Source organism: Oncorhynchus masou, chromosome 15 (assembly GCF_036934945.1).
Source record: "Oncorhynchus masou masou isolate Uvic2021 chromosome 15, UVic_Omas_1.1, whole genome shotgun sequence".
NCBI classification, from domain to species: Eukaryota; Metazoa; Chordata; class Actinopteri; order Salmoniformes; family Salmonidae; genus Oncorhynchus; species Oncorhynchus masou.
Genome location: NC_088226.1, coordinates 1,644,313 through 1,667,116, shown reverse-complemented (window position 1 = coordinate 1,667,116; position 22,804 = coordinate 1,644,313). Strand labels below are relative to the sequence as shown.

Genomic DNA, 22,804 nt, shown 5'->3' with positions numbered 1-22,804 from the left:
TTTGTGACCCCACTGAGTACAGCCTTCAGGGAGGGAAGAGAACTAACACTTTAGCAGGCAGTGTACCACTGTAGAAATGATCTAAACTAAAAGACACATCTCTATGTGCTGCACAGTACAGATAACAAAACATATTGTAAAGAATGTAAATAGGATAAAGTTGTGTCAGGGCTGTGGGGTAGGCTGGACTGGGCTGTTCTGGTCTGTGATGAGCCATTGGTGCTGAGTTCTGGTCATGCTGCCAAGCTCCAGTTTAAGATGATGTATCACCCTTGGCTGCTCATTTACCTTTATATTTCAGCAGTCAGGAGGAGGACTGCTCCCCACAACATCCACATGCTCTTCTATTTGGCTCACATTACCCTTAACCTACAGTAATATACTGTCACGGCTGTCGTTGGTGGAAGAAGGAGTAGACCAAAACGCAGCGTGGTAAGTGTTCATGTTGTAAATTTAATAAACTGAACACCGAATACAAACGAACAAAAGAATAAAGGAAAACCGAAACAGTCCCGTATGATGGAAACACTGTAATGGAAAAGAATCACCCACAACTCAAAATGGGAAGACAGGCTACCTAAGTATGGCTCTCAATCAGAGACAACGATAGACAGCTGCCTCTGATTGAGAACCATACCAGGCCAAACACATAGAAACTGAAACCTAGACCTAAATCATAGAATACCCACCCACATCACACCCTGACCAAACTAAAAATAGAAACATACACAGCAATCTACGGTCAGGGCGTGACATATACTTTCAGGTCAAATACAAAAAATATATAGACTAATACAGTTGCAGAGAGGACAAGGAATAAATAATGCACTCTAGTAGCCCTTCAAGCCGTTCAGAAACAAGTATTCAACAATGCCATGGTATGAAGCAAGTTTGTTTCATAGGGGATTCAAATAGGTAAGATCATTGAGTTTGTGGCTGCAGTCCATCTACAGGCAGCATGTTAATGGATGAGCTCATTCTGCAGAGGTGAGGGCAGTGCTCTGTGCATGGCCTCCCCCGTGTAAAGTCAATTAAGCCTGGGGATGGAACGCTGCTCTCAGGTTATGGGTCACCGGGGATCTGGCACCAATCACAGCCTGGATTTAATTCCCATCCGGCCGGGATCATTTCCACTCAGGGGAGGGATCTTCTTTATAAGTCTCTCTCTCTCGCTCTCTCTCTCTCTCGCTCTCATTTCTTCTCTTTCTCTCACTCTCTTTATCTCCTCTTTCGATCTCCCCCTCACTCTCTTTCTCTCTCTGTCTATCTCTCTTTCTCTCTCTCTCTCTCTGTCTATCTTGTTCTCTCTGTCCATCTCTCTCTCTCCAGCTCTCTCGCTGTCTCTCCATGAACATAAATATCAGGCTGGCAGCTACAACAGCTATCTTGTGTCCTACTGTATCACCAACCTTACATGCTAAACATGCTCTCTCATAAAATACATTATCTTATTTTTATTTTATTTTTGAATTTTACCCCTTTTTCTCCCCAATTTCGTGGTATCCAATTGTTTAGTAGCTACTATCTTGTCTCATCGCTACAACTCCCGTACGGGCTCGGGAGAGACAAAGGTTGAAAGTCATGCGTCCTCCTATACACAACCCAACCAAGACGCACTGCTTCTTAACACAGCGCCATCCACCCCGGAAGCCAGCCGCACCAATGTGTCAGAGGAAACACTGTGCACCTGGCAACCTTGGTTAGCGTGCACTGTGCCCGGCCCACCACAGGAGTCGCTGGTGTGCAATGAGACAAGGATTTCCCTACCGGCCAAGCCCTCCCTAACCCGGATGACGCTAGGCCAATTGTGCGTCACCCCACGGACCTCCCGGTTGCGGCCGGTTACGACAGAGCCCAGAGTCTCTGGTGGCACAGCTGGCACTGCAGTACAGCGCCCTTAACCACTGCGCAACTCGGGAGGCCCATAAATAAAATACATTATCGACTGGAATAGTAAATTACGTTTGGATTGGGTGATATATCCCATTCCACAAAGTTTCACAACACATCACAGAAAAGGTGACATTTGTTTAATGTGTATGAATTATGTTTGGTTATGGGGAAGTTGTGTAGTTTCACAGTGCTAACTTGGCTCTGACATTCAGGAAGAGGAATGCAATGCCAGGCGTGCGTACGGCGCCCAGGGGTGTGTTAGTGTGGCTGAAGCCCTCCATAGTGCCAGGTAGCTACCTAGCCTTGCTTAGCAGCACTCTCTCTCTCTCTCTGAATTATTCATCTTCACAACAGAACCACTTAAAATGCTGCAGCGTCGAGAGGGGGAGGGGGGGTGAGTGCACACCTTGCAACTCAAAGGCCGATTTTCACACACTTTAATCCTTCCTCTCTGTATCCCTCTCTCATTTATTATCTCTCTCTCTCTCGTGCTGCTTTGGTTTACCATGAAAAGCCTTCTAAATTCACCCATAATGGAAATTGATTTGGCGAACAATAACAGCACATCACAATAGACTGCTTATGGAAGTGGAATTTAAGCTTTAAGCCTGGTGCCCCTCGCTGAGTGAGAAGAACTGATAAAACCAGTTGGCTGGCTCTTAAAGCTTCAAATGTTAATTTACTCCATCACTTTCCACTTCTTCCCCTGCCTGCCAGCAAAATAAATGGGATGAGTGAGATAGGTGTCTTATTACCTGCTTATTCTATCAAAGAGAAATAGAGGAGGATCCAGTCATGTGAAGTACTGTACTGTAAGTAAGAATGAATACAGGCTTTTTCTCATCTGGTTGTGTGAATAGGATTGCTGGAGCGCTATACTGTGTGAATATATACGACAGGGTAGTCAATAGAAATACATCAGCATACATTATTATTGTATGTTCATTGACAATAACTTGTCAATAATCAACTGACTGGCTTTCTTGATGTCTATAGTATTCTCTCTGGTATGCAATCTGGTGTCCGCTCTCTGGGATGCAATCTGGTGTCCGCTTGGTGTCTCTGAGGGGTCTTTGGCCTGGTTTGCTAGCTACCTCTCTCAAAGACTGCAGTGTATAAAGTCACAACATCTGCTGTCTCAGCTATTGCCTGTCAACAAGGGTGTACACCAAGGCTCGATCCAAGGCCCAACGCTCTTTTCAATTTACATCAACAACCTAGCTCAGGTAGTAGGAAGCTCTCTCATCAATTTATATGCAGATGATACAGTCTTACACTGAGCTGGGCCCTCCCCGGATTTTGTGTTAAACGCTCTACAACAAAGCTTTCTTAGTTTCCAACAAGCTTTCTCTACCCTTAACCTTGTTCTGAACACCTCCAAAAAAATGTAATTTGGTTTGGTAAGAAGAATGCCCCTCTCCCCACAGGTGTGATTACTACCTCTGAGGGTTTAGAGCTTAAGGTAGTCACCTCATACAAGTACGTGGGAGTATGGCTAGACAGTACACTGTCCTTCTCTCAGCACATATCAAAGCTGCAGGCTAAAGTTGAATCTAGACTTGGTTTCCTCTATCGTAATTGCTACTTTTCACCCCAGCTGCCAAACTAACCCTGATTCAAGCTAGATTACGGAGATGTAATTTATAGATCGGCAGGTAAGGGTGCTCTCGAGCAGCTAGATGTTCTTTACCATTCGGCCATCAGATTTGCCACCAATGCTTCTTATAGGACACATCACTGCACTCTCTACTCCTCTGTAAACTGGTCATCTCTGTATACCCGTCGCAAGACCCACTGGTTGATGCTTATTTATAAAACCCTCTGAGACCTCACACCCCCCTATCTGAGATCTACTGCAGCCCTCATCCTCCACATACAACACCCATTCTGCCAGTCACATTCTGTTAAAGGTCCCCAAAGCACACACGTCCCTGGGTCGCTCCTCTTTTCAGTTCCCTGCGGCTAGCGACTGGAACAAGCTGCAACAAACACTCCAACTGGACAGTTTTATCTCAATCTCTTCATTCTAAGACTCAATCATGGACACTCTTACTGGCAGTTGTTGCTGCTTTGTGTGATGTATTGTTGCGTGACTGGACTTCCTCTTCCTGAGTCACGTTTCCTGTCGTCTCCACGGTGACCCCATCAGCTGAACTAAGAATTTCACTGTACCCTGCGATTACATCTGCGCCCCTGACTAATAAACTCATCTAAACAATCTAAACTAATTGAGAGGTCATATAGATACGCCCTGCACTTCAGAGGCCTGTGGTGGCACAGACAGGAACAGGAGGCAATAAACAGTAGAGTGAGGGGGAAGAAACGACAGAATAAGGAAAAGATAGTGTCTGTCTGACATATCCATCAGTGTGTTGGCATAACGAAATTGGATGAAGTTTAGTTAAATTCTTATTTGTATTTTCTGTGTGTGTGTGTAATTTCTATTTTCAAAATACAAAATACTTTTCTATACCATTTTTTTTTTGCAGTTCGCCGTTTTGTGGCCCCATTTCACCCTGCATTGGTATCAGAAGTCTGATGACAATATGGTGTGATAAGACTGTCTTATAAATGTAAATGTCAAAATATATTATTTTGAGCTCCATCCCCCAAAACAATGCCAATTAATAATGCCCAGTGTGCTTTGCAAGTGTTTATTTTTACATTTTGGTCATTTAACAGACACTCATATGCAGAGCGACTTAGTCACTGAATTCAACTAAGGTAGATAAACAACGACAAATCAAAGTCATAGCAAGTACAATGTTTTTAGAACCGTTACTGAGAATGTTGTTTTAGTGAAGCCGTGTATTTAAAAATGTATTTTGTATTTGGAAAATTTGGGAAAATACTAATTAGCATCTTGTATTTCAATTTGATACATTTTCTTCGGAGTATTTTGTAATGGCAACAAGATAGTATATTATCCCATCTCTGTGTGCGTGCGTGCGTGTGTGTGTAACAAATGAGGAAAAGGACTTCGGAGCCCGTTACAATAATAGTTGAAGAAACAGGCATATTTATCGTAGGCATATTATCGTAGGCATATTTATCATTAAGCTCTTCAAATGAATGACAGCTGAACACATGAAGTCATTAACCATTCTCACTACTGTACCCATCACAGCCACAGCAAACTGCAGGCATAATGACTTGTCTCTCTGTAACGCTTTATTTTCAGATGTCTAACTGTTGCCTTCGGCATTAGCCAGGGACAGGCAACTCTTCAAACACAGTGGGAAGGTGTCTGTCGTCTGTCTGGCGCTAACTAACACCAACTGACCTTTCATCACAGTGGAAGGTGGCTCTCTAATGGCCGTGTCATCTTTGACTTCACCCTGGGAGAGGCTGGTCGACATGCAGGCTGGGTCACGGCATGCCTTAGGGCGATGTCTTGCTCCCGGATGTTCACACTGTTTCTTGTGAATGCTAATAAGTTATGTTGGGTGGACGAGACGAAGGCAGGCGTCTAATTGGCAGCTCATCTCTGTTCTCCTGCTTCGTGCCCTGACTGCCCTGTGGACAGTGTCAGCTAACGTTATGTTAACATGGCAGGGTGTGACTCTTGTGACATTTCAAGACCCGGGTTCAATTAACGCCTTAGCGATTCATTTAAAATAAAGTAATGAAGAAAGTGCATCAACAGCATTTCATCACCAAAGACAACTTTGATGCTTAGTGGCTTGAAGAGTGCAATGTCAACAAGACCATTCTAGCCAAACTAATCAGAATAGACGGATGGGGGTGTATGAAGACCTGACAACAGTCAATGTTTTTAGTTCTGTATTGGCTTGTGCTTATCTTTATTTTATTTATTTTTATTTCACCTTTATTTAACCAGGTAGGCCAGTTGAGAACAAGTTCTCATTTACAACTGCGACCTGGCCAAGATAAAGCAAAGCAGTGCAACACAAACAACAACACTGAGTTACACATGGAATAAACAAACACAAATACAAATACAGTCAATAACACAATAGTAAAGTCTATTTGCAGTGTGCGCAAATGAAGTAAGATTAGGGAGGTAAGGTAATAAATAGGCCATAGTGGTCTGACATATCTACTTCAGCACTGCTGAGTATGAAGCAATCATGCATAACCACATCTGGTATTATAAGCCACATTGTCATTTACACTGCTTGAAATGGGTGCCGATACTCATTTTGGGTGCCGGTCCTTTTTATATTTTGGGTGCCGGTCCTTTTTATATTTTGGGTGCCGGTCCTTTTTATATTTTGGGTGCCGGTCCTTTTTATATTTTGGGTGCCGGTCCTTTTTATATTTTGGGTGCCGGTCCTTTTTATATTTTGGGTGCCGGTCCTTTTTATATTTTGGGTGCCGGTCCTTTTTATATTTAGGTGCTAATATTCTATAAGAGATATAGGACCTCAAGTACTAGAACATTTGAGGTGCTGGTACTCAGTTCGGTGAGCTCCTGCCCAAGTCAGGAACTGGTCATTTATTAATAGCAGACAGGATGGAGCTATTTTGAGAATGCTGATACTCATGATACCCATATTCTACCATCCTGTTTTTCAGAAAAGTAATGGCCTCAGTGCATGAGAACTCTGAGAAGTGTCTCTTTACTTTAGTTGGCTACTTCACAGGTATTGCCTGTAACCACCCCTTGGCCAGGTACCAAAGTTATTTGATATTTCTGTGGTGGTGTGAGGAGTCATTACTCTCCTCCCTCTGGCAGAATGACTCGAGGCAAGCAGAGGTGGAGATAATAACTGAGTGGGAGGGAACAAGATGGAGGAGAGACAGTGGGGTCAGACAACTGTCTGAGGGGTACCAAAATGACAGAACCACCCTGGCAACTTTTGTTTGGCACTTCCCCCGTGGCGTGGCTGATGAGGTGTGGTGAGGTGTTAATAGGATGTTGACCTGGTCCTAGCCCTCCCTGTCACTTCCCCCGTGGCGTGGCTGATGAGGTGTGGTGAGGTGTTAATAGGATGTTGACCTGGTCCTAGCCCTCCCTGTCACTTCCCCCGTGGCGTGGCTGATGAGGTGTGGTGAGGTGTTAATAGGATGTTGACCTGGTCCTAGCCCTCCCTGTCACTTCCCCCGTGGCGTGGCTGATGAGGTGTGGTGAGGTGTTAATAGGATGTTGACCTGGTCCTAGCCCTCCCTGTCACTTCCCCGTGCCGTGGCTGATGAGGTGTGGTGAGGTGTTAATAGGATGTTGACCTGGTCCTAGCCCTCCCTGTCACTTCCCCCGTGGCGTGGCTGATGAGGTGTGGTGAGGTGTTAATAGGATGTTGACCTGGTCCTAGCCCTCCCTGTCACTTCCCCGTGGCGTGGCTGATGAGGTGTGGTGAGGTGTTAATAGGATGTTGACCTGGTCCTAGCCCTCCCTGTCACTTCCCCCGTGGCGTGGCTGATGAGGTGTGGTGAGGTGTTAATAGGATGTTGACCTGGTCCTAGCCCTCCCTGTCACTTCCCCCGTGGCGTGGCTGATGAGGTGTGGTGAGGTGTTAATAGGATGTTGACCTGGTCCTAGCCCTCCCTGTCACTTCCCCCGTGGCGTGGCTGATGAGGTGTGGTGAGGTGTTAATAGGATGTTGACCTGGTCCTAGCCCTCCCTGTCACTTCCCCCGTGGCGTGGCTGATGAGGTGTGGTAAGGTGTTAATAGGATGTTGACCTGGTCCTAGCCCTCCCTGTCACTTCCCCCGTGGCGTGGCTGATGAGGTGTGGTGAGGTGTTAATAGGATGTTGACCTGGTCCTAGCCCTCCCTGTCACTTCCCCCGTGGCGTGGCTGATGAGGTGTGGTAAGGTGTTAATAGGATGTTGACCTGGTCCTAGCCCTCCCTGTCACTTCCCCCGTGGCGTGGCTGATGAGGTGTGGTGAGGTGTTAATAGGATGTTGACCTGGTCCTAGCCCTCCCTGTCACTTCCCCCGTGGCGTGGCTGATGAGGTGTGGTGAGGTGTTAATAGGATGTTGACCTGGTCCTAGCCCTCCCTGTCACTTCCCCCGTGGCGTGGCTGATGAGGTGTGGTAAGGTGTTAATAGGATGTTGACCTGGTCCTAGCCCTCCCTGTCACTTCCCCCGTAGCGTGGCTGATGAGGTGTGGTAAGGTGTTAATAGGATGTTGACCTGGTCCTAGCCCTCCCTGTCACTTCCCCCGTGGCGTGGCTGATGAGGTGTGGTGAGGTGTTAATAGGATGTTGACCTGGTCCTAGCCCTCCCTGTCACTTCCCCCGTAGCGTGGCTGATGAGGTGTGGTGAGGTGTTAATAGGATGTTGACCTGGTCCTAGCCCTCCCTGTCACTTCCCCCGTGGCGTGGCTGATGAGGTGTGGTGAGGTGTTAATAGGATGTTGACCTGGTCCTAGCCCTCCCTGTCACTTCCCCCGTGGCGTGGCTGATGAGGTGTGGTGAGGTGTTAATAGGATGTTGACCTGGTCCTAGCCCTCCCTGTCACTTCCCCCGTGGCGTGGCTGATGAGGTGTGGTAAGGTGTTAATAGGATGTTGACCTGGTCCTAGCCCTCCCTGTCACTTCCCCCGTGGCGTGGCTGATGAGGTGTGGTAAGGTGTTAATAGGATGTTGACCTGGTCCTAGCCCTCCCTGTCACTTCCCCCGTGGCGTGGCTGATGAGGTGTGGTGAGGTGTTAATAGGATGTTGACCTGGTCCTAGCCCTCCCTGTCACTTCCCCCGTGGCGTGGCTGATGAGGTGTGGTGAGGTGTTAATAGGATGTTGACCTGGTCCTAGCCCTCCCTGTCACTTCCCCCGTGGCGTGGCTGATGAGGTGTGGTGAGGTGTTAATAGGATGTTGACCTGGTCCTAGCCCTCCCTGTCACTTCCCCCGTGGCGTGGCTGATGAGGTGTGGTGAGGTGTTAATAGGATGTTGACCTGGTCCTAGCCCTCCCTGTCACTTCCCCCGTAGCGTGGCTGATGAGGTGTGGTGAGGTGTTAATAGGATGTTGACCTGGTCCTAGCCCTCCCTGTCACTTCCCCCGTGGCGTGGCTGATGAGGTGTGGTGAGGTGTTAATAGGATGTTGACCTGGTCCTAGCCCTCCCTGTCACTTCCCCCGTGGCGTGGCTGATGAGGTGTGGTAAGGTGTTAATAGGATGTTGACCTGGTCCTAGCCCTCCCTGTCACTCATACAGTACATCATTACTGTTTCTAGAGACAGAGAGGGACTGACAAGAAGCTCCAGAGAGAGGAGGATGATGATGATGATGATGGTCCCTAATAGACAATCAACAACTTCAGAGGAGGAGAGTTCAGAGCACCATTACTACAGTACATCTGTGGGGAAGCAGTGTTGGGTAGTGCAGATATGCGTTATCTGTGTTATACACACACTCACAGAAACTCACAGACATATCATGCAAGTTTAAATGACCGCTGGGTAATTAAACAGGATGTTACCTGCCCAGTTAGCTGGCGAGGGTTCCAAGGGAGCACTTGAGTGTGTGAATGGTTTGGGCTGATGCTTATTAACTCTAATGTAAGCTCTAATTAGCAGACAGAGATACTTTAGTCAAATGAACCAAGGTCATGCTGACGACCAAAACAACCTGTTTACTGGGATGCTACTGCATGTTGAATCCCATTCAGTCTGCTTTTTGGTCTGTTAGGTTTGGACCAATGTGTTTTGACATTGACAGATTACTGTCTATGCTGGGACATGCTGCTGATGTTGATATTCTCCATTCATGCAGGCTGGGTCCATATTGGTCTCTATACACTCGGGTATTTCTGTCACTATGCTATCAACCGGAGCCATCCCTGGTACAGTTAAGCCCAGTCCCAGTCAGAGACAGACACCGAGACACGGGTACCTGCAAACCAAGAGTGATTTCTCTATGAATATGTATCCCCAATCTCTGCACTGTGGCTCTGGCAGCTCTTAGCCCCTGATGAATAATTTAGATAGATTCATATCTGTAGAAGGAGGGAGCTGCTCTACTGAGGAGAAGGGGGTGTCTCATACTCCCTTTCTACCCACATCCTTCTATCACCATAACACTGTCCACCTGGACAATTACTCATGTCCATAGAAGCACTCATACACTGGCCATCAGGGTTGGGGAGTAATGGATTACATGTAAGGGATTACCTAAAAACGATAACTGTAATCCGTTACGTTACCAGAAAAAATATTGTCATCAGATTACAGATACTTTTGAAAAACTAGATGACTTAGAGGATTACTTTTAAATTCAGAAAGCATGTTTGCGAAAAAAAAATCTTTGACACTTCTCTTTCCTCAATGACATTCAAATCAGCATTGAAAAAAGGCACAAGTTTAAGTTTGTTCCACCTGAGTGAGTTTGATGGATAACGGGAAAAGAGCAAGAATAGGCTTTTGTAGACTACCGTCCAAGCTATGTCTTCCAATGGTGCGATTGCTGTCAGCATCCAAAGATGATCAAATTTTAATAAACGCAATGAGATAAGGATGACAGCAGTGGTGTCGTCTACAACGATACGGATATATCTTATTATTGACATCTACATAGCTCATTGATGTGAATCACGCTGCTGCTCTCTCATTTAACTATTTGTGCCTTACAGATTGTTGTTGTTGTGGATGGCTGTTCACAAATCTAAATGTGTATTTGAACCCAATAATGGTTGATTTCAAGAACTTTAAGCTTCCTATCAATCATTGTTTTTGAAACCAGTGGACAGCCAATGAAAAATGCGCTCTTGCAAAAGCCGCATAGAGAGGATCCAAGCCTATGGAATAAAAGTGGCGCTTTTATTGCTCAATCTAATTCATGCTGATAAAATAAATATCCATTGTCCTAATGGACACATGCTGAAACGTGCACACTTTTGATAGACTTAAAGGGGCAATCTGTAGTTGCTACTGTCACACCCTGATCTGATCACCTGTCCTTGTGATTGTCTCCACCCCCTCCAGGTGTCGCGTATTATCCCCGGTCTATATATCCCTGTGTTTCCTGTCTCTCAGTGCCAGTTTGTCTTGTTTGCCAAGTCAACCAGTGGTTTTCCTTCCTCGTATTTTTCCCCAATCTCTGTTTGTTTCTAGTCCTCCTGGTTTTGACCCTTGCCTGTCCTGACTCTGCACCCACCTGCCTGACCACTCTGCGTGTTCTGACTACCAGCCTGCCAATCCCCTTGTACTGTTTTGGACTCGGATCTGGTTTCTGACCCCTGCCTGGCCTGACCTCGAGACTGTCTATCGTCTGGTACTGTTTGGACTCTGACCTGGTCTATGAACTCTTGCCCCCGACCTGCCTTTGCCTACACCATTTGTTATAATACATTTCGGAGCTCTACCATCTGCCTCCTCTGTCTGCATTTGGATCTCACCTTCTGCCCTTATAGCTACATCCATTGTTGGACTTATACATTGTATTCACACTACCGTTCAAAAGTTTTGGGTCACTTAGAAATGTCCTTGTTTTTGAAAGAAAAGCAAAAAAAATGTGTCCATTAAAATAACATCAAATTGATCAGAAATACAGTGTAGACATTAATGCTGTAAATGACTACTGTAGCTGGAAAGGGCAGATTTTTAATGGAATGTCTATGTAGGCGTACAGAGGCCCATTATCAGCAACCATCACTCCTGTGTTCCAATGGCACATTAGCTAATCCACGTTTATAATTTTAAAAGGCTAATTGATCATTTAAAAACCCTTTTGCAATTATATAGACATTTTCAGTAGTGCTCAAAGCATGCCATTCCGTGAGCTCAGCATTTCCCTTCCAACTCGAGTCAATGAGCCTAGTCCTCATGACAACAAAATCATAAACAACAGAATAGGAATGGCTAATAAGTCCTTAGTTTTGGGGTTACAATTTGACTGATCTTTACTACTATATTTCCAAGTCCTATTCTTGAAGATCACGGGGTCTAACATTTATTGGAATGACTGGAATTCTGATAGACTTTGGTTTTAATGTAAAGATATAATTTAATCATATTATTGTATGCAGTAGAAAGCGATGGGTTAGAAGAAGCCTGCATAACCAACCCATGAAGTAAAATTTAACATCCATATATGACCAGCTATGTAAACTACAACATTTATTTATCCTGCAATAGATGCCGTTCAATTGGTAACATACATTTTTGTCTTCTTCTTATGCTTCTTAAGGGGAAAGTAATCTAAAAGTAACTGAATGTTATCAGATTCTGTTATTAAGTTTGGGTAATCCAAAAGTTACGTTACTGATTACAATTTTGGACAGGTAACTAGTAACTGTAACGGATGGCATTTAGAAAGTAGCCTACCCAACCCTGCTGGTCATGGAAAAGCCCTCTATTAAGAAGACCTACAGGGCCTTCAGGATGTATTCATACCCCTTGACTTATTCCACATTTTGTTGTGTTACAGACTGAATTCAAAATGGATTAAATATATTTTTAAATCACACCCATCTGCACACAATACCCCATAATGACAAAATGAAAACATGTTTTTAGAAATGTTTGCAAATGTATTGAAAATGAAATACAGAAATATCTTATTTACATAGGTTTTGACTGTGCTTAGTGCTATTCCTATTACTATTATTCATTTTTTCCTTCCTAATTTTGTCATATCCAAATGCGATACAATTACGATCTTGTCTCATTGCTGCAACTCCCCAATGGGCTCGGAAGAGGCAAAGATCGAGTCATCCCTCCTCCGAAACATGATGCGCCAAACTGCGCTTCTTAACACCCTCAAGCTTAACCCAGAAGCCAGCTGCACCAATGTATCGGAGGAAACACCGTTCAGCTGACAACCGAAGTCAGGTAGGTGGCCAGACAACCACAAGGAGTCGCTAGAGTGCGATGAGCCAACTAAAGCTCCCCTGGCCAAACTCTACCCTAATCCGGACAACGCTGAGCCAATTGTGCGCCGCCCTATGGGACTCCCGATCACGGCCGGTTATGACACAGCTTGGAATCGAACCCCAGGCTGTAGTGATGCCGCAGACCGCTGTGCCACTCGGGAGGCCCGTATTCTATTTACTTTTAACTTTAAAAAGTCCCTAGTCGTTGCCAATGACAAGGATAAAATGATGCAGCCACCACCATGGTCGAAAATATGAAGAGTGGTACTCAGAGATTGGTTGTATTGGATTTGCCCCAAACACAACACTTTGTATTCAGGACATAAAGTTCATTTCTTTGACACATTTTTTGCAATTTTCCTGTTGTGCCTTATTGCAAACATGATGCATGTTTTGGAATACTTTAATTCTGTACAGGCTTCCTTCTTTTCACTGATATTTAGGTTAGTATTGTGGAGTAACTACAATGTTGTTGATCCATCCTCAGTTTTCCCCTATCCCAGCCATTAAACTCTGTAACTGTTGGCTTCATGGTGAAATCCCTGAGCGGTTTCCTTCTTCACGGCAACTGAGTTAGGAAGAACACCTGTATATTTCTAGTGACTGGTTGTATTGATACACCATCCAAAGTGTAATTAATAACTGCACCATGCTCAAACAGATATTCAATGTCTGCTTTGTTTTACCCATCTACCAATAGGTGCCCTTCTTTGTGAGGCATTGGAAAATCCTCCTTGTCTTTGTGGTTGAATCTGTGTTTGAAATTCACTGCTCAACTGAGGGACCTTACGGACAATTGTATGTGTGGGGTACAGAGATGAGGTAGTCATTCAAAAATCATATTAAACACAATTATTGCACACAGAGTGAGTACAACTTATTATGTGACTTGTTAACTTGTTAAGCAAATGTGTACTCCTGAACTCATTTAGGATTGCCATAACAAAGGGGTTGAATACTTATTGACATTTCAGCTTTTCATTTTTAATTACTTAGTAAACATTTTTAATTACTTAGTAAACATTACTTAGTAAACATTCCACTAAGACATTATGTGGTATTGTGTGTGGGCCAGTGAAACAAAATCTTAATGTAACCATTTTAAATTCAGGCTGTAACACAACAAAATGAGGAAAAAGTCAAGGGGTGTGAATACTTTCTGAAGGCACTATAACTGTAACCATTCTGAGCTCCCAGAACCACACTGATCCCAGACCGGAACATAGAAGGGCAGATAGGCCACCACTGCTTCTATCCAATAAGAAGGCTTGGAGTGTGTGACCTTGTTGATGATGTTCAAACAACATTCTATTCCTCAGTCCTTCTCTGATTGGTGAGGGAAAGGAAGGTGGGCTGAGGGTTGTTATGGTGATTAGCATCCATGAGCAGGGACCTCCCAACACCCATTTAATTTACATGTGTGCATCTTTTACACACCTGTCTCTAAATAAACTGCACTGATTCTGCATTTTACGCTAGTCTATTATTCATATAAACCTCAAAGTCTCTATCTAGCACAGTGGTGTGACATATAACTGTGCTGATTTGTTTGATTGAATGAGAGGCAAAGGTTCAGTTATTACCTAGAAAAATCTGAGCTTTATCCTATGCATTCCTTCTCATAATGGCATCTCAACAGTTTTCCTTGAACTGTTAACAATGTACTGAAAATGGGGATGGCGAATGCAGGTTTTTTCTCCCATGAACTCCATGCCACTAATGCCAGAGTGAGCACCGCTTTTAAGTGATTACAGGATAAAGTGCCCATACTTTTTTCAATTCTCTGCCACTACTTTCCTTTAAGGCCTAATCTGGCCCTACTTTACCCAATATAGGAGCTGAAAAGTGCTTTCTCCACCTGACCGGAGCAGAGTGGAGCTGCAGAAAGCCTGTTATTAGCTGTTCTACAGAGAGTGAGGGCTCCACAGCCTGTAATGCTTCTGCTCATCCAGCCATTTGAAGGGAGAGGAACAACAGCCACATGCTCCATTACACTGAAATTATAGGATTTGTCTCCAATGTGGCCCATTGCCGTGCCGTAAAGTGTATGCTCGTAAACACATTTTTAAAAGGCACAAGGTGCCTCTTCCAATTTTTGGTAATCATAGGAGAATGTGTTAGAAGGTTGTTGTGTGCCATTGGGATTGATCAGGGATTTCTATCAAGGGCAACCAAGGGACAAATCAACATTTTGTGTTCCTCGTCTCCACATGAATCCTTAATATTTAACTTTTGTTACCAGCTCTGTTGTTGTCATTTGAATTTGCCTGTAGGGTGTTACAATCATTATCATATCTAGTTCCGCCTGCTGATTTCTTAACGCATTTAGAAGGCTATAAGGACAGTTCTTCCCTAAACCGCCTCAGGGAATGTCATGGTACCAGTTTATGATTAGTTAATGTATCAGTCCACCTCCTGATGCCCACCAGCCTGTGTACATAACAAGTTCAGTACTAACTTCTTCTCTCTCTCTCTCTCTCTCTCTCTCTCTCTCTCTCTCTCTCTCTCTCTCTCTCTCTCTCTCTCTCTCTCTCTCTCTCTCTCTCTCTGCAGGTGTTCACCAGGTATGGGAAGTGTTACATGTTCAACGCAGCGGAGGAGGGGAAGACGCTACGGACCACCATGAAGGGAGGGACGGGGAACGGCCTGGAGATTATGCTGGACATCCAGCAGGACGAGTACCTACCCTTGTGGGGCGACACAGGTAGGCCCAACTACACCATACCTGACCCTCTCCATCCAAGTCACAATGTATCCATGTAGAGGGTGTTCAATCTGACTGTGTGGAGTTGACGACTGGTGTCCCCCAAGGTTATATTCTATGTCCTGTGCTTTTCACCATTTATATCAATTCTGACCAAAATGTATTGACTTGCTGTCAAGCCACGATGTGCTTTTCCTTTCAGATTTGGAAGCGATGCCATTCCTTTATCAGTTTCCTCACGATTTGTTGTTCATAGTGGAAGAAGCCATGTGAGTTGTTCAGATAGTCTTGTGTAGGAGGGATCTTGCTGCCTGACATGTTAGCTGCCCAATGAGCCTCATTGAAAGCCTTGCTCACGTCTCAACCTGCGTGGAAGTGAAGACAGGGGAGTTGTTGAAGCACAGCATCAAGCCAAGTCATGGGCCCTCTGGCAGATAGACTATATTTGCTATCCATATATAGAACATGTATCATGCAGAGAGCCTGTTTATTTCCCCCGATCAATTCTCCACATGTTCTTAGATTAGCAGTGGGACACATAGGCTTATCCTCAGCTGTCCCTTCCCATCACTGGTGTGTTTAAGTCTGTTGTGATAAGGCAGAGGCTAAGTCGCTATACAGAGGGGCATCTAGAAGCACAGTGAGAGTGTAGACCTCTTTCTAGAGTCTCCTAGTGGGATGGAGGGCCCTGGATGGTGCCCTTGTTTATCCCTCTGTGCCTGTACAGATGAATTAGGACACAACCAGCTGGCTCAGTCCTGTCAGCAGGTAACAAGGGGCTCAGAACTTCCTCCTCACAGCTTCCTCCTCACTGCTTCCACCTCAAAGAAGCAGGGCCTCAGTGCCTTTAGAGACTTAAATCAAGACCATTGGCTCCTAAGCAGAGGCACCGGACACACTGGGCACACCAGACAAACCGGACTCAACGGACACACCGGACATATTAGACACACTGGACACACGGAACAGGGCTCCTACCTCAGCCTTTCTATTCTTTTCTCCCTCCCTATTTCTCTCCACCCCTCCTCTCACCCTCTTCTCTCTCTCCACCCCTCCTCTCACCCTCTCCACTCTGTCTGCCTGGCAAAGGCCTGCAGTCAATCAGAGCTGCATCGTCTCCATGGTCAGGTTTGTGTCTAGCTGCATCCTGGGAGCTTTAGAGGCTAGAGAGGCAGCTTGTTTTGCTGCCATACTATCATGTCTGGACTCACAGGAGTTAGTTTGTAGTACAGAGGAAGTGGACAGTATCAGGATAGGACCATGGAGGAAGAGGGGGTGTTGACATTTGGCATGGGATGTTTATTGATCTGAAGAAGGGAACTCTTGTATTTTTGGTTCCTGGGTATTTTACTGTCAGCTAGGGGTAGTCAAAATCCACAGTTTCCTGGGCCCAGTTTTTAAAAAGTTATCTATCTAGATTTTTCCTATTGGATAGGATTAAATGCATAGAAATGGAATGAATAGAATTGGCCCCATTCAAGTCAATGATTTGTCTGTTCAATTCATTATATTTCTATGCATTTAATCCTATCCGATAGGTCAAAATCCAGATAATTAAAAATAAACTGGGCCGTGTTCTTCATCTAGATTGGATGAACAGGAGCACAGTGCAGATATAGGATCTTAATTTGAGCCAGTTTTCTACAGCAGGAAAATCTTGCAGCAACAGAAAAAGTATTATGTGGATTAGAATTAATTGACTTCTTTGTAGGGGTTGATACATTTTTTTGTAAGGGCAAATCAAGTCTGACATTTTAAAGTGGAAATTACAAACTTTAGAAGCCCTTTTAAACATTGAATATACTAAAAGTTTACATTTCCTACTGTGCAACAAAAGAGTGTTCAAATGAATGTCCTACATCTGTAGTGTAAAGTCATTCTTGTCCTTTTCATTTATATTAATTAGACTAGATTGATTTTAAAAAATTATGACAACAATCACTTTATTAGTCATTATTAACGTACACAACCCAACCCGTTTGCTATTACACTTAACTACAGATGTGCTATCTTAATTTGATCACCAGCGTAGGTGTGTGCAGTGTTTTAGAAATAGATATGCAGTTGACTAGATACACTGCAACTCACAATGGCATCAGGATTGCTCGGTGGAAGAAATAATGAGAGCTTCAGATTGTCTCATTTCCTCTCATACAGTAGCTGTCTTCGAGGGGCTGATCTCTCAAGTGCATCTTAAATATTTGCAGGGTTGTCAAGTGGAATTCAATGACAACTTGTCAAGTGATCAGGACCTCATCAAAGTCATTTTCTCCAACCATTTACTTTTACAAACATTTGAATAACTTTCATGTGAATTTAAAGAGAGATTTGCTGCAGGCGGAGTGCTAACCTCCAGCTCCACTTCTCCACGGTGTGTCTGATGAAACTCATTGGCTTCACCCCAAATGGCACCCTATTCCATGTACAGTGCACTACTTTGGGCCCTGCTCAAAAGTAGTGCACGATATAGGGAATCGGGGGCCATTTGGAACTCAGCCATTGCACTTGACCTCTGGCTTCTCCAATACCACACACTTTGTTATTGTTCACTGTCCTCAGACAGGAACACGTAACATATGGAAAGTATGCACATAGCTGCTATTGATTTCGACCTAAGGTTTTGCCCAGGGTGCATAATACAGTGTCAACACTCACTACAATCACCTTTCACAGTATCAACAGGCTTCCTCTGTTGTTTCCAATCAATGTATTCCTTTTTTCGCTGTACTTTCTTAAGTCCTTATCGAACACAATGCAATCTTGGCCGTGTTTGTGTGGGATGTTGTATGGATTGTCCCTGTCTGCAAGCGAGGTCAACTGAAGTTCAGATTAGAAAGTGGAAGATCCAGGCGAGTTTTCTCACTCTTCTTTTGATCTGAAGACTTGTTATCTCATTCTGTCGTTGGGTTAACTACTGGATTTTTGCAGGAGTGGGGAGTTAAACACTTAGCATTTCACATCGGACTGTGAGGTTATTACACTGCACTGCACTGAACAAAATGTGTGCCTCCCGTGTGGCGCAGTGTTAATGATGCTGTACTGCAGCTGTACTGCAGACTCTGAGTTCGCGCCCAGGCTCTGTCGTAACCGGCCGCGACTGGGAGGTCCGTGGGGCGACGCACAATTGGCCTAGCGTCATCTGGGTTAGGGAGGGTTTGGTCGGTAGGGAAATCCTTGTCTCATCGCACACCAGCGACTCCTGTGGCGGGCCGGGCGCAGTGCACGCTAACCAAGGATGCCAGGTGCACGGTGTTTCCTCCGACACATTGGTGCGGCTGGCTTCCACGTTGGATGTGCGCTGTGTTAAGCAGCAGTGCGGCTTGGTTAGGTTGTGTATCGGAGGACGCATGACTTTCAACCTTCGTCTCTCCCGAGCCCATACGGGAGTTGTAGCGATGAGACAAGATAGTAGCTACTATCAATTGGATACCATGAAAAAGGGGTAAAATTCAACAACAAACGCAACATTTAAAGTGTTTTTTTTACCTTTATACCTTTACCTTTAAGAACAAATTCTTATTTGAACACAGTTAAGAACCAATTCTTATTTACAATGATGGCCTACCTCCTGCGGGGACAGGGGCTGGGATTAAAAATATAAAATAAAAATATAGGACAAAACACACATCACAACACTATTTATTTTTATACATTTTAATTAACTAGGCAAGTCAGTTAAGAACAAATTCTTATTTACAATGACGGCCTACGCCGGCCAAACCCGGACAACGCTGGGCCAATTGTGCACCGCCCTAATGGGACTCCCAATCACGGCCGGTTGTGGTAAAGCCTGGATTCAAACCAGGGTGTCTGTAGTGATGCCTCAAGCACTGCAATTCAGTGCCTTAGACCACTGCACCACTCGGGATCCACTACATAAAGAGAGAACTAAGACCTTTTCATGTTGTGTTGCTACAGCATGGTAACAACACAACATAAAAACAGCATGGTAGCAACACAACATGAAAACAACATGGTAGCAACACAACATGGCAGCAGCACAACATGGAGCAGCACAAAACATGGTACAAACATTATTGGGCACAGACAACAGCACAAAGGGCAAGAAGGTAGAGACAACAATACATCATGCCAAGCAGCCACAACTGTCAGTAAGAGTGTGCATGATTGAGTCTTAGAATGAAGAGATTGAGATAAAACTGTCCAGTTTGAGTGTTTGTTGCAGCTTGTTCCAGTCGCTAGCTGCAGGGAACTGAAAAGACAAGCGACCTATGGATGTGTGTGCTTTGGGGACCTTTAACAGAATGTTCCTGGCTGAAAGGGTGTTGTATGTGGTGGATTTATTTACATCCCTGTTAGTGGGCATTTCTCCTTTGCCAAGATAATCCATCCTCCTGACAGGTGTGGCATATCAAGAAGCTGATTAAACAGCATGATCATTGCACAGGTGCACCTTGTACAGGGGACAATAAAAGGCCACTCTAAAATGTGCAGTTTTGTCACTCAACACAATACCACCAATGTCCAACCGGCCTCACAACTGCAGACCCTGTGTAACCATGCCAGTCCAGGACCTCTACATCCGGCTTCTTCACCAGCGGGATCACCTGAGACCAGCCACCCAGACTGCTGATGAAACTGTGGGTTTGCACAACCGAAGACATTCTGCAAAAACTGTCAGAAACTGTCTCAGGGAAGCTCATTTTCCTGCTTGTCATCCTCACCAGGGTCTTGACCTGACTGCAGTTTGGCATCGTAACTGACTTCAGTGGTAAATGCTCACCTTCGATGGCCACTAGCACACTGGAGAAGTGTGCTCTTCACAGATGAATCCCGGTTTCAACTATACCGGGCAGATGGCAGACAGTATGTATGGCGTTGTGTGGGCGAGCGGGTTGCTGATGTCAACGTTGTGAACAGAGTGCATCATGGTGGCCGTGGGGTTATGGTATGGGCAGGCATAAGCTACAGACAATGAACACAATTGCATTTTATAGATGGATTGAATGCACAGAGATAGATCCTGAGGCCCATTGTCGTGCCATTCATCCGCTGCCATCATCTCATGTTTCAGCATGATAATGCACAGCCCCATGTTGCAAGGATCTGTACACAATACCTGGAAGCTGAAAATGCCCCATTTATTCCATAGCCTGTTGACACGAGTCCCACCGAAGGTGGCTCCTCTTCCTGTTCGAGCGGCGCTCGGCGGTCGTCGTTACCGGTCTACGAGCTGCCACCGATCCCTTTTCCCTTTTCTGTTGGTTTTGTCTTATTGGTTACACCTGTTTCTTGTTTAGGTTTAAGTTGGGCTATTTAAGCGGGTAATGCCCGCCTGCCCTTTGTGCGGGCTTATTTTTCCTCTGTTCATGTTTGTGGTTGTGCGATTTCCTTTGTTTTCCTCTGGACTGGTTGGGCCCTGAATTTGGGCCAGTCTTGTATTTGCGCCTGGTGTTTTGGCGTGACCATTTTCCCTGCGCCGGATTAAAACATTGTTCTTTAACCTCTGCTTCCTGCACCTGACTCCGCACCCACTACGCATAGAGTGTGTGACACCTGTATACACACCAGACATGTCACCCACTGAGCAGGTTTGGGATGCTCTGGATCGACGTGTACTACAGCATGTCCATATCCCCCCAATATCCAGCAACTTTGCAAAGCCATCGAAGAGGAGTGGAACAGCGTTCCACAGGACACAATCAACGACCTGATCAACTCTATGTGAAGGAGATGTGTCGCACCGCATGAGTCAAATGGTGTTCACACCAGATAGTGACTGGTTTTCTGATCCACTTCCCTAACCTTTTTTTAAGGTAGATGCATATCAGTTTTCCTAGTCATGTGAAATCCATAGATTAGGGTCTAATGAATTTATTTCAAATGACAGATTTTCTTATATGAACTGTAACTCAGTAAAATCTGAAATTGAAATTGTTGCATTATAGGTTTGCATTTTATTTAAGTGTAGATTCCACGAGACTAACAGTGCTTTAAATGTTTTCTTTTACCTGAAATGTTCTTGATCAAACATACAGTTGAAGTCGGAAGTTCACATACACTTAGGTTGGAGTAATTAAAACACGTTTTTAAACCACTCCACAAATTTCTTGTTAACAAACTATAGTTTTGGCAAGTCGGTTAGGACATCTACTTTGTGCATGACACAAGTCATGTTTCCAAAAACTGTTTACAGACAGATTATTTCACTTATAATTCACTGTATCACAATACCAGTGGGTCAGAAGTTTACATACACTAAGTTGACTGTGCCTTTAAACAGCATGGAAAATTCCAGAAAGTGATGTCATGGCTTTAGAAGCTTCTGATAGGCTAATTTACATCATTTGTGTATTGGATGTGTACCTGTGGATGTATTTCAAGGCCTACCTTCAAACTCAGTGCCTCTTTGCTTGACATCATGGGAAAATCAAAATAAATCAGCCAAGACCTCAGAAAAAAAGTGTAGACCTCCACAAGCCTGGTTCACCCTGGGAGCAATTTCCAAACACCTGAAGGGACCACGTTCATCTGTACAAACAACAGTACGCAAGTATAAACACCATGGGACCACACAGCCGTCATACCTCTCAGGAAGGAGACGCGTTCTGTCTCCTGGAGACGTACTTTGGTGCAAAAAGTGCAAATCATCCTATATCCACAGTAAAACGAGTCCTATATTAACATAACCTGAAAGGCCGCTCAGCAAGCAGAAGCCACTGCTCCAAAACCGCCATAAAAAAGCCAGACTACGGTTTGCAACTGCACATGGGAACAAAGATCATACTTTTTGGAGAAATAGAACTGCTTGGCCATAATGACCATCGTTATGTTTGGAGGAAAAAGGGAGAGGCTTGCAAGCCGAAGAACACCATCCCAACCGAGAAGCACCGGGGTGGCAGCATCATGTTGTGGGGGTGGCAGCATCATGTTGTGGGGGTGGCAGCATCATGTTGTGGGGGTGGCAGCATCATGTTGTGGGGGTGGCAGCATCATGTTGTGGGGGTGTTTTGCTGCAGGAGGGACTGGTGCACTTCACTAAATAGATGTCATCATGAATAAGTAAAATTATGTGGATATATTGAAGCAACATCTCAAGACATCAGTCAGGAAGTTAAAGCTTGGTCACAAATGTGTCTTCCAAATGGACAATGACCCCAAGCATACTTCCAAAGTTGTGGCAAAGGACAACAAAGTCTAGGTATTGGAATGGACATCACAAAGCCCTGACCTCAATCCTATAGAAAATATGTGGTGTGGTGTCTTTAGCATCATTAAACTGAAGATTAATCTTTATCAAAGATTCTCTGTAATTAGTATTATGTGATTACACTTATTAATCATGTAACTGTAATTAACTAGGAAGTCCGGGCACCAAGGAAAATATTCAGATTACAAAGTTATAATTTTCCTAATATAACTTTCAGATATTTTAATATCTGATCACTTAGTCTTCTGATTAATGAATTAT

General features: G+C 44.5%; 1 protein-coding gene across 2 annotated transcripts in view; it reads left to right on the top strand.

Moving 5' to 3' along the window:
* asic2 (acid-sensing (proton-gated) ion channel 2) overlaps positions 1–22,804 on the top strand; it is a 491,333-nt gene that overhangs the window by 431,720 nt on the left and 36,809 nt on the right. For both annotated transcript variants that reach the window (XM_064987626.1, XM_064987625.1), the window contains one exon: positions 15,222–15,372. In XM_064987626.1, coding sequence (XP_064843698.1) covers positions 15,222–15,372 — 151 coding nt within the window. The remainder of the gene's footprint in view (positions 1–15,221; positions 15,373–22,804) is intronic.